We start from the raw sequence: 13,296 nt of genomic DNA on the forward strand, positions 1-13,296 counted from the left end.
GAAAGGTAGCCGCGCATGTACGATTAATTATGCATGAAAACGGACAGCAGGAACACGCTGGGGGGCGACAGCAAAACCCAAAGGCACTCGTGAAAATGAACTTTTTTTGCCTTATTGACTTTCGATTCCATACAAGTGCACTTGTGAAAGGACCACCGTACAAAGCCATTTAGTACCAGGAGCAGAGTCCTAAGTGAGGGTCTGAATACAAACGCAAACCCCCGTTTATTTACTGTGAAAGATATTGAAATTACCTCCTGACATTTAAATTCCGGCCCTCCAAACAATTCAATCATTTTTTCTTATTATAAAGCCAGCGTTTGATAACAAGGGCCGTAAGAAATACCAGAAGGGACAGGGACATATGTAGGTCCTTCCCCTCCTTTACCATAAGCTGCCTTCTCATTTCTGAAAACAAGAGGGAAGCTTGGCACCCTTGGGCCTGGAATGCCTGGGGGTCCTTCAGCACACTCGGGAGGCCATGTTGATCTTCTCGCACCACTCGGTAAGCATTTCCTTAACTAAGATGTTTGGGCGTCAACACTACGAAACATTTTTATATATGGACCTGGAGCAGGGGGTCATTTTACGCAGCGGTGGGTGACAAACATAAGCCAACGTATAAACGAGAGACAGGCGTTGAATTGCCTTCGCCATGTCCCGTTCTCTTATCAGGATTTCCGTTATACCCTTATGGGCCGTGCGGACGGATGTGCAGTTAGACGTTACGCGGCACACAGCTGACACTGTATTTTATTATTACAGTTTACTTATTTGGCGGATGCCTTCATCCAACATGCCTTAAAACATCCAAAGTAGAACTGGTTACGTTTCTTTTGTTTCCCCAGTTGGAACACAAGACAGGTGTCAGCAGTGGGATTCGAATTTTAAGTCCAAGGCCTTAATCGCAAGCCTGTTTTGTCTATTAAATGTTTTTTTTTTTTCTGTGATCAGTTATTTATTGAATAATTCCAATTTAATAAATAAAACAACTAGGGTGAGGTGGGCACCAGCGGGTTCAAATTTAACAAATATAAGCTAAAGCTCAGATAAAAGTGATGGCAGAAAACAACTGATCCTTTAAATGGATGGACCGGGGAGATGACAAGAACACAAAGTCAAAACGGGCAGAGGTCTTGGAGTAGAACAAACCAAAACGTCAACGCCCAAAAATCTAAAAGCAGGTACCACACATTCAGAGAACCTCAAACTTCATAAAGTCTCATTTTAATGCATGTGGGTTTTAGACAAACAGGACGGGCGCCTCTCCATCTTAAAAGTGTGACAAAGTCACAATGTCCCCTCGCTGCTAACCTCAACAATACACAAAATAACAATTCACAGGCACGCCCTGTTCTGACAATTTAACGGCCATTATTTGGGGTTCACCCAGATTGGCCTTCAAAGCTCTGAGGGGTACAGGAGTAGGAGCTTTTACAGCCTGATGCCAACCTCATTTCACTGCCATTAATGGCGCAGAAGAAGGGCCACAACCTTCACAGAGTCACGGCGATGAACATTAAAAGCAACTTAGAGGGGCCATCAGGGGAGGACGCGCACAACGACCGCTTCTTGCACTTCTTCTGCTCTGACCAGGAAGAGTCTCTCCAAGCCAAGTTCCAACAGGCCCTCAAGCTCCACTCACTTCAGATCTTCAGGGTTCATGGCCACAACGGACCACCACATTGGCATCACTTAGGACCAATGATACGTCTGCGTGTGTGGGTGTCTGAAGTGACAATGGTCTTCTAATCGAATGTCAGGCATAGCTGGACCTACTTTGTCCAAAGGGCTCCATTTTGCACTTGCATACAACTTGGGGAGGTCACCCTGGTATTTGGTTGCAGATGTGAGATGGGCTCTGATGTTCCTCTTCAACAGCAGACGTTTCTGCTCTTGCTGCTCTCCCAGGAGTCCCCTTTTCACCCGTCATGGAGGCCTGAACTCTGACCTGAGCTGTGGCTGGAGTGGCCTGCACTTCTTTGGATGTTCCTCTGCGATTTGTTGCAGGAGTCACTGCTGCACCCTTGGGGTCATCTTGGCAGGACTCCCTATCCCTGGTAGATTCGCCCATCTTCCTGATGTGCTCCATTCAAGATGGTGACCCACAGTGTAGTGCAGTGGAGGTCCTCAGTCTGGCTTTGTCACTCTTTTCGGTTTGGTTTGCTTCCATCATGATCTCGACTGTGTGTTAAATGTTTACAGCCTTTTACCTGCCCTCTAAAATTTTGGAGATACCACTTTGGGGGTTTTAGAGGTCAAGGAATTTAATGGTCTGAATGTTCTTTTTAATTTTTTGAAGATGCCATTTTGTTTTTATTATCGGTGCCAACATGGTGTGCTCTTTGTGATGTTGGCCAGACTGTTGGTAGGCAGGACCACCCGGTGTGTGTAATACGTGGCGTCTTTACCACAAAGGTTGGTGTCGGACATTTTCTGGCCATCTAAGTCTGTGGATAAATGAAAACTGAAAGCCTCCGAGTTATTATTGGTAGACATCTTCGACTCTGGCTCCGTGAAACACTTGGCTCACTGACTCGATTTAACATCCTGGCCACCGTTACTGGACTCCTGTCCTCCCCGCTTACGACCGTGGCAGGTTTATTACAATTTACAATTCACCTTCTGTTTTTGTCTCACTGTAAGCTGCCGCTGTCCAGCGAACTCAGCACAAGTTTCAACGTGTGTCCTCGTTTCTCCTGGAAGTTTCTGTCACCGAGTCCCGGAGTTCTCGTGGTGAAAAACTTCCTCTTGTGGTGACAATCAAGAGTACGGGGAGGTTTAGCTTAACAATGCCAGCTGTGTTGAGTCAGCCGAGTCGAATTATCGATGACGTTTGGTCAGCTGTTTGAGAGGAGCATTCGACAATTTTATGACTCAAATGAATTGAGCAGAAATCTAGAAATGGTTTCCTTTGGTTGCCTTTATCCAGTTTTTTCATTTTATCTGAAGATCTCAAGGGATTCCTTGTCATAAATATATAGAAATAGAGGATATTCGGGAAGGGGGTAAACCATTTTTCACAGCTCTGTGGTTGACGTTGGAGGTGGCACCTGTGTTCATTTCTGGCATCCTGTGCTGGCGCTTTGTGTATGTCCCACAGGCCAGAACTCTGTAACTGGTGGCATCTGGATTTCCTTTGTGGACTAAAGAGGCATCCCTAATAGGGTGACACCGGGCTACTGTGAAGCTGGAGCAGATGTTTCGAAGGGACATCACCGTCATAATCTGGATGAGAAGAGGCCACTCGGCCCACCAAGGCTCGCCAGGCCTGTCCACTTAATTCTTCTAAAATAACATCAAGTTAAGTTTTGAAGGTCCCCAACGTCCTCTTGTCTCCCACACTACTCGGTCACATATTCCCCATGTCTGTGATTCTCTGTCCTAATTTTTGTGTGCCATTTACTCTTCACAGGTACCCAACTGTGTCCCCGTGTTCTCGATGAGCTCATTTTGAAGTCCCCGTCTTGATCTGCTGCACCAATTCCCTTTATCACTTCGCTCACCTCATAACTCATCCCCTGTAGCCCTGGAGCCAGCCCAGCCCACCCCACCGACTCTTCTCTGGACCTTCTCTAGCACTGCTTTGTCTTTCTGGAGACCAAATCTGCATCTGGTACTCCAGACGAGGCTTCGCCAATGCGTTGTGTTTCGGTGAATTTCTTCTCCGGGTGACCATTTCGCATTTCGGGATGCCCACCTTGCCCACTTCCTACTGTAGTGGTTCCACAGACTTTTGGACCAAGGGACATTTTGTAAAAATTCACAGATATGGAGGACCACCAACGGTTAAGAGCCACTCATTACCGGAAATTCTGTGCATAGCAATTATCATGTAGCCATGTGAAAAACACGGAGGTGCCAAGAAGATGCATTGGCATCCAAACCCTGGAGTTTGTCATCCTACGCAGGGATGTTTATCAAAAAGCACCTCATTTAATTTGAGGGCCTACGTTACGAAAGTCAACAAACACCTAGCACAAAGAGGACTCGGTCAAACCCACGCGGCCCCTCAGTCTCCTCCTGTGCCGCAGGCCAGTTCTCCTCCTCTACCAGTTGGGACAGCAGGACTGGAGTCACAAAGAAGTCATGCGGATGTAAAAGGTGTGACTGTCTGCAGGAAAGGCAACTGATTCACCAGGTCTTATCACTAGAAGAGTTCAACATGGACCCCAGTTGGAGAAGCACATCCTGAAAGGCCTGGTTGCTTGTTGAGACCTCGCTGACATGAGATGACCACCTCACGTCACAGAATGGAAGACTTGAATGCTCAGCTATCCCATCAGGCCTCCCTCCGCCTTCTCACTTTTTTAGGGTTCTTGCCCTCCGTCCAGTAGTGAGACCAGAACAGAGGAGGACGTGTGACCCACAGGCCAGAATTCTCAGGAGGCAGTAACTGGTGAAGTCTGGAACCTTCTCTGTGGATTACAGAGACACACACCCCTAGTAGAAGAGAATGGGGTGGGGACAAGAGTGGGCAAGACTCTCAGTGGCTTCTGAGCGCACCAGAGACATTCTGAAGGGACCTCATTTTACTGGATTTCTTGTCCACCCCAATGCATTTCTGTGGCTGACCACAGCGTTTCTGGATGTACACCTTGCCCATTTCCATGGGCTGCACGTCTGCCTGCCTGGTGAGGCCTCGCACATTTGGGATGTTGGCGCTTTGCTCGAAGAACTGAAGATTAGATGGCTGCACTGATCCATCAGCACTCCGTCCCTTCACTCTTTAGTTTGCTTGTCCTTCCACCCAGCAGTGTGATCAGAATGGAGGAAGGTGATTGACTCACAGGCTACAATTCTCAGAAGGTGAAATCCGGAACTTTCTTTGAGGACTGAAAGGGCCATCCTTAGTACAGCAGTGCAACAGTGGACCTGTGTTCCAGAAGTTTCTGTGAGTTCAGAGCAGACATTTGGAAGGGAAATCATTTTAATGGACCTCTCTCCCACAGCACTCCATTTCCATGACTGCCCACCTCACTCCTGTCCTACTTCTAATTCAGAAGAGAGTGGACCACACATCTAAAAGTGCTGGTCTGCTTGTAAAGCTGGTAGAGCCCTTGCCTTTCATATCTATATATATATCTATCTGTCTAATCCTGCCAACTACGCTATCTATCTATCTAATCCTGCTAACTACACTATCTATCTAATCCTTCCAACTACATTAACTATCTAATCCTGCCAAGTACGATAACTATCTAATCCTGCCAAGTACGATAACTATCTAATCCTGCCAACTACGCTGTCTATCTATCATATAGCTCCATTCCTATCTATCTACCTACCACTTATATAGTGCCTTTCATATCTATCTATCTAATCCTGACAACTACGCCATCTATCTGTCTGTCTATTTATCTATCACATAGGCCCTCTCCTATCTATCTAATCCTGCCAACTACGCCATCTATCTAATCTTGCCAACTACGCTATCTATCTAATCCTGCCAACTACATTAACTATCTAATCCTGCCAACTACATTAACTATCTAATCCTGCCAACTACGATAACTATCTAATCCTGCTAACTACGCTATCTATCTAATCCTGCCAACTACGCTATCTAACTATCTAATCCTGCCAACTACGCTATCTATCTATCATATATCCCCATTCCTATCTACCTACCACTTATATAGTGCCTTTCATATCTATCTATCTAATCCTGACAACTACGCCATCTATCTGTCTGTCTATTTATCTATCACATAGGCCCTCTCCTATCTATCTAATCCTGCCAACTACACCATCTATCTAATCTTGCTAACTACGCTATCTATCTAATCCTGCCAACTACATTAACTATCTAATCCTGCCAACTACGCTATCTATCTATCATATATCCCCATTCCTATCTACCTACCACTTATATAGTGCCTTTCATATCTATCTATCTAATCCTGCCAACCACGCCATCTATCTGTCTGTCTATCTATCTAACTAATTCTGCCAACTACGCCATCTGTCTGTCTATTTATCATATAGACCCTTTCCTATCTATCTACATAGAGCCTTTCATATCTATCTAATCCTGCCAACTACACTATCTATCGATCTATCAGCAGACCACCTAGTGTCTTGTGGGTCTGCTTATGGAACTGAACATCTGAAAGTTCAATCGTCCCATCAGCCCTCCACTTTGTTTAGCAGTGTGATCAGAACGGGGAAACGTTGCGTGACAAGTCTTAGCAATCTGGAACATTCTTTGTGGACAACAGAGACATCTCTAACAGAACAGTAGTGTGGATTACTGCATCCATCGCCAGAAATGTCCCAGTGCCACTGTAAACTTCTCAGTCTGCAGATTAAACTCTACAAGCACAGTAGTCACCCAATTCTGCATTAGAACTTCCTGCATATGACATCCATCTTGAAGAAGGGGACTCGAAACTTTGACAGACGAAATCAAAGTCGTCTGCAAAAAAATCTGCAAGTCTCAGGGAAACCGAAGCCAACAGCAAAGTTAAAAGAGTTCAGATAGGAAGAATCTGAAAAGAGCGGGGAAGTGAAGGAGTTCTGGGTGTCCCGGGAGCAGTTTAGGACGGCCTGCACTTATGTGTGTCTGTGTGTGTGTGAGAGAACTCGATCACACCGAGGGGGGCGACGGCAGACCCAACGTTCCGAATACGTCAGCCTGAAACGATGCTTTCTAGGGGCCTGTGAGCTTGCTTAGTGAGGTAGCCTAGTGGAAGAAAGCGGTTTAGAGCGCTGTGCCCTCAAGTGTAACCCGCCGCTGGCACACAATTAAGCATCCATCTGTTTCTGCTGTTTGCAGGAGCTAAATCCCCTCTGAACAGCGGGAGAAAAGAGAGGGCTCTCTAAAGTTAGCCAGCAGGACTCACACCTGGGCTGGATTTGTTCTCTTCGTCTGGAGGGGAGGGGCGGGCGGCCGCCTCCTTTTCCATACGGTCAAGCCTGCTGCTCGAGGCAGACATGCGCAACTGGCCAGTGCGACGCCCCCCTCGAGTAAAGGGGTCAAGAACGCTGAATGCGACTAATTACCCGCGCACAAGTGCCGTTTCACCAATTAGCCCACACTTCACATCTGGCCATCCTGAGAAGATAAAAAAAAAAAGAGAGATAAAGAGATTTGGGGTGAAGGGGGGGGGCAGCTGGTGCACCTGCACTTCCGATGTTGGGGGTACCCAGTCTTCCACATCAGCGGGCAGCACTGCCTACATGGCGTGACACTTAGCTGCAATTCACAGGCTTACTCAGCTGTCTTCACATTCGTTTCCTTCCCTCATCAATGACACCAATTTTGCTTAGGAAGTATTTTTGTAACAATGAGTCATCTCCAAAAATAACCCGAGAGAATAAAGTGGCATGACATGTGCCAGTGGGGCACATGACAACAAACATGGACCAGCATGGAGTTAAAAATGGGTGCCCCAATAGCTTTAACAGATGGCAGAGTCCAAATGACATTGACAGATGTACTGATGTTAGTCAACAGATACACGTGAAAGGCACTATATAACAGTTATAGATAGATGTGAAAGGCACTACATGATAGGCAGGTGGACAGGGTCATAATTCATTGTTTTTGTTCATTTTTATTTTGTTTTCTGGGACCATTTTGGGCTCCACTATTCTTGAGATTTGGCCTGCTCTGTTGCTACAGTCACATTCCTGTGCTCCTCCGGGAAAGCGTGGCTTCTGACATCATCAGTGTGACGGTACTTCACGTGCCGTGCACAGACCCTATTTACCCGAGACTGAGGATTACAAGGACCTTCCGCGTGATTCACTTTGTTTTTGGTGCTTTTCAGGTGCTTTCCAGACTGATTTTCAGATAGCATTAGGTGTTTACGACTCATCGGTATTATCTTTTTGGTAATAAACCTAGAAGAGCCAGTCAGACAGAAACAAGACCTGTGCCTTGGACTTCTCTCCCACTGCACTCCATTTCTGTGGCCACCCACCTCGCTCCTGTCGTCTTCCTAATTCAGAAGAGAGTGGACCACCCATCTAAAAGTGCAGGTCTGCTTGTAAAGCCCACACCTTTCACTCTGTCTATTATATAGTGCCTTTCACTTTATCTAATCCTTCCTACTATACCAAATTCTATCTATCTGCTAATATGTTACCTTTCACTCTATCTATTATATAGTGCCTTTCAGATCTATCTATCTATCTATTTATCTATCTATCTATCTATCTATCATATAGCACCTTTCGCTCTGTCTATTCTGTCAGTCTGTCTGCCTGTCCATCAGTCCGAGTGTGAGGTCTCCTGATTAATCAGTCAGCACTTTCTCCAGTTTAACGTTTTATTTTCTTGCTTATCGCTCTTTTGCATGGGTGGGCTGCTCACCCGTAGAACCAACAGAAGAAGCCGAACTCCAAATTGATGATTTCTGGGCACAGCCACAGTGGCAAAAGAATCGGAGAGAAAAACAATCCCAGGGTGCTGCACAAATAAATAAAACTCTGTGAGGATAAACTTGTCATTTGCTGTCATCACACCCGAGTTTCAGATCACTCGCCTTAGCTGGTGAAGCGCTCGCTGTGCCCAGCAACCCATTCTGACCCGGCTGCATGGCAGACAGCAGGGGCACTGGGCAGTACGCCCAATCGGTCCTATCAGTGTCAGAAGGTAACACATGAGTACTTTAAATGCTTTGGCCATCGGTGCAGCTGGCACGCTCTCCTTGTGACCTGCCACTGACTGGAAGGGGTTAGGTGGACCATGACGGATGGGCATTTCTTCCAGAGTTTTCTCCTGCCACGGTCCCAATGGTGCAGAGAAGAGGATTAATTGTGTCACACAGGAGTTCAACATGAGGAACTTTTTTTCTTTTTTAAGTGATAAGAATGACAAGACCACCACAAGCACCAAAGACCTGGGAGACAATCCATCAAGTTGATAGAATTGGGGGGTTCAAGAGAGGCAGTTCTCCTGAACACCTTTACTATGGCCTGGTACATGGGCAGCACAGTACTGCCAGCTCCAAGGCCAGGCGGGCACACACCAAGCTGGATGGGCGGCATGTGTTAGAATGGCATTGTTATGCAGCATCATTAATGACAGCCAACATTTGTATTTACTTATTGAAAATGATGCCAGGCTGAGTAACTTGGCTGAAGGGTACCCAAGAGCTGAGACCTCAGGCTCCCTGGGTAATCTGACATTGATTAGTCAGCAGTATGGAGGTGGGCTTCAGACGTGCCACGCGCTATACATGCCCTTAATGCCCGAGGCTTTACCTGGCTCTGTTGGATTCCTTTGTGACATCCCAGGCCCAGCTGATGAAGTTCTGGCTCAAATACGAGACGATGGACTCGGCACACAGCATCTGCGAGCAGAAGACGTTGGCGAGGACGCTGTCATCGTGGTGGAGGTAGATGGCAAGGAGTTTTCTCTGCAGGAAGAAGACACAATCTGTCAGGTGGATGTGTGGTGGCAGCCGCAGAGTAGCTACAGATCTCTCACGACTCTCCTCATTTTTGAGGCTTTTGCAGTTACAAAGACGTGTCATCGCTCTGTCACCTAACATGGTGACAAGCACTCAGCGGGGCAGACAAGTGAAGACAGGAGCCATCATTACTCAGGGAGAAACAGCAGCCACAACCTGGACTGAGCAACTGCATTTCAGACTGTCTGAGCCAGAGTGCCACCCAACATATGGTAAGACGCTCAGCGCCACACAAACAGCAATAACGTCCAGTGATATACCAACGTCAGCGCCAACTAAACCCACAAACCTGCACCGACACCCTCACAGCTCTCCAAGCAGATCACACCCTCAGTGTAGGGCAGCCATCAAATTCAGTGCCATCCAATGCTAGATGCCACCCTCTCAGGCAGCCACACCAATCCTTAGCCATCAGTGCCAACTAAACCCACATACCACCACTGATGCCATTTAACCCATACACCAATCTCAGTGTCACTCATGCCATTTCACAATTGATACTACTTCATTCTCTCTATTGCCACTCCAACCATACCATCCTCTTCACTGCCAGATTAAAACAGCCAACAGAGAGAGTGCCACCCAAGATCTAATCACAATCCAAAACTGCCATACCATCTATTGTAATCTGCCATCTTCAGTACCAACCACAGCCATAAAACAACCTTGGTGAAGCCATTCTCATCAACCCCAAACTGTGCAAACACCCTCAGTGTAAGGCGTGCCATCAGACTCAGTGCCACTCAATCCTAGATATAACCAAACAGTCAAAAATGCCAATCTATATTCATCAGTGCCAACTAAGCTAACATAGCACCACTGATGCCATTTAAGCCATATGCCAGACTCAATGTCACTCATAGTAATTCACAACTGATAGTCACACCCATAATAATTTATTCTTTCTACTGCCACCCCTGCGATACCAGCCAGCTAACTGGCTAACAGCCAGAGTGCCATCCAAAATAAGGTAACATCCTTATCACAAGACAAATGGCAATACCACCTATAGTGATCTACCATCTTCAGCGCCAACTAAACCCACAAAACATCCTGAGTGAAACTCTCCAGCTCTAAACTGTGCCAACACGCTCACTGATATTAAGACAGATAAACACCCTCAGTGTAAGGTGTGCCATCAGACTCAGTGCCATCCAGTCCCAGATACCACCCATATAGTCAGCAACACCAACCCACAGTTGTCAGTGCCAGCTAAGCTCACATAGTGAAAATGAAAACCATCCATTCAATGGAACCCACATACCAATCTCAGTGTCACTCATGCCAAATCATTCTCTGCAGTGCCAAAACAACCATGCCCTCCTCTTCACTGCTAGATAAAAAGAGCAAAAACTCAGAACATGATGGCACCTTGATCACAATCTAAGCTGCAGTGCCATCTTCACTGCCAACCAAACGGTCAGTGCAGCCCATCCCACCAACTCCAAACTATGCCACCCGCCCACACTGCAACTGAATCAGAGCCCACCATCAGTGTAAAACTTCGGTGATTTGGGACAGTTTTGTTCTTTTTTATTTCCTGATGCTTTCTTTCTTGTGGGTCAGTGGAAGGCTTTAACGTCAGGGGGAAGAAATCTGGAAGTTCTTTGTATTTAGGAATAAACCGTTGGGCGATTCTTTTATCATCTAAGTACGTCACGTCACTATTTTGTACTTTGACATATGTGATGGTGTAGTGTGACAGCTGGCCTCGGGGATGCCAGCGGGATGGAAGGACCGGGGGAGAGAGGGAGCTTTAGAAAGGCACGACCTTCCCTGGTATGCTAGAGGGCAGCCCTTCCTTGGCAGCTGTGGCACCATGGGGCACGCTGAGACTTGACAGTTTGGTACAGCCCCGTTGGGTTCTGTGGAAGCTGCCAGGGTAATGGCCAAGGCCGCCCGTCCCACTTACTAGGAGACACAATGTGCCACGTGGCGGTTTCTTCACTTTATAACCTGTACTGCATTTAGTGGAGTGTCCAAGATTCCGGATTCTACTACTCAAACAACTCAGGCAAATTCCCTTTTTAAATCTTTGATTCACAGCAACTCTGGTTTTGACTTCGGTAAAAGTCCTGCGCGTACATTTTAGCGGCTTTATGCCTTTTGATTCTCTTACCATTTCAAGTCTATCGAGATTCTGGCGACACTCGCATGGCAGCTCACCGTGAGGTTATCAGAAATCCCCAACAACAAAATTTTGTTGCCAGTACGCCTTCAGACAATCATAGTTTTAAAATTCGTTTTTTGCCTTTGATTTCTCTCCGTTTTAAGGATTCAGCGCTCGAACAACTTTAACATGTGAACTCGTAACTTTAAAGGTCATGCCGGCTCGTCTTCATAAGCGAGTTCTGGCCGTTCACCTTTTGGCCACGCCCCTAGTTTTGCACGTCAGCTTTGATGAGTTTCTCCGACTTTTGTTACCAATCTGTCGTCAAGTTTCCCAGATGAACAGGTAAGTCCTGGTCCGAGTACCCCAACATGGTGGGTGCCGACATGTCCTCTTGCCAGCAAGCCACTCAGGTGGAACCAAAAAGTCGACGGAAGCTTCGTGTGCTGCGGTCCAGCAGACCACCGCGGATAAAGCGACTGGCACAACACAAACGAGCCATCAAATGGCTGGATATCGAGTTGGCAACGTGTGCCAGCAAAGGTGTAAGTCAGGGAGTCTAATGATGGCGACGTGCTACTTGTATCATCTGGATTCCTCTTCTTCTAGTTTTTCAGGGGTATTCAGACCCCTTCACTTTGTCTGCCATTTTGTTACAATTTCAACTTGGAGTCCTCTTGGGTTTGACACAAGTGTCACACACCTGAATTTGGGGGGGTTTGCACCTCTGGAGCTCCGTCAGGTTGCATGGTGACCATTAGTTGGCAGCTCTTTTAGGGTCTCTATGGAGAAGTTCAACTGGTTTCAAGTCTGGGCAACTCTAGGGCATTAGGGGACTCCTGTGTCACCTGTTCTTGGTACTTAGGGTCACAGAACATTCAGCCCAGTCTGAGGTCCCGACTACTCTGGCGCACGTCATCATCTCCGTATTATGCTCCATTCCTCTTTTCCTTGATGAGTCTCCCAGTCCCTGCTGCCACCACCATGCTTCGAGGCTGGCATGGCACTGCAGAGGCGATGAGTGGTGCCTGCTCTCATCCAGACATGACGCCCAGCAGTCCAGTGTTGCGTTGATGAGACCAGTGAGTCACGTTTGTTGCAGTTGGCGAGTCCCTTTGGTGCCCGTTTTCATATGTCGTCTGGCCACTCTGCCATAAACCTCAGATATGGGGGGTGTGTTGTGGTAAGGACTGTCCTTCTGGAACTTTCTCCCATCTCCAACAGGTTCTCTGGAGTTCATCTAGAGTGACAATTAGATTCTTGGTCACCTCTCTTGCCAACGGCCTTCTGTCTACTTGGGTTGAATTCTTTCAAGCTCCCTTTCTAAGCCCTCCACAGATGATTTGACCCCAACAAACTAGACATTTAGTGTATCGTTTAAGACGTCTGCTCTGTGCGGCGCAACGCTCATTCATTCCCAGACCTTCCAGTATTTCTCATTTTCTTGACTATCACAATCCCAGGGGGTCATAAGTTTCATATTTGCCAGCATTGCCTTTCAATTGTTGAACTTGAGCCAAACGTTTCAGTCGCATTCTACAAACTTGTTACGATAAGTTGCTGGAATTTTGGCCGAATCCTCCAGACAGAACTGGTGTAGCTGGGACGGGTCTGTAGGACTACCACACATTTTCACTCGGATTTGAGGTCAGGGCTTTGTGATGGCCACTCCAATACCACGACCTTGTTGTCCCTAAGCCATTTTGCCACAACTTTGGAGGTCTGCTGGGGGTCCTTGTGCATTCTGAGGACTCATTAGAGACT

The 13,296-nt window shown here is 46.9% G+C and overlaps 1 protein-coding gene across 1 annotated transcript in view; it reads right to left on the minus strand.

Moving 5' to 3' along the window:
- The window catches only part of faf1 (Fas (TNFRSF6) associated factor 1), a 218,093-nt gene that overhangs the window by 47,150 nt on the left and 157,647 nt on the right, over positions 1–13,296 (minus strand). The window contains exon 13 of the mRNA XM_039767268.1: positions 9,214–9,368. Within this exon, the coding sequence (XP_039623202.1) occupies positions 9,214–9,368 (155 nt within the window). The remainder of the gene's footprint in view (positions 1–9,213; positions 9,369–13,296) is intronic.

Source organism: Polypterus senegalus, chromosome 10 (genome assembly GCF_016835505.1).
Source record: "Polypterus senegalus isolate Bchr_013 chromosome 10, ASM1683550v1, whole genome shotgun sequence".
NCBI lineage: Eukaryota > Metazoa > Chordata > Cladistia > Polypteriformes > Polypteridae > Polypterus > Polypterus senegalus.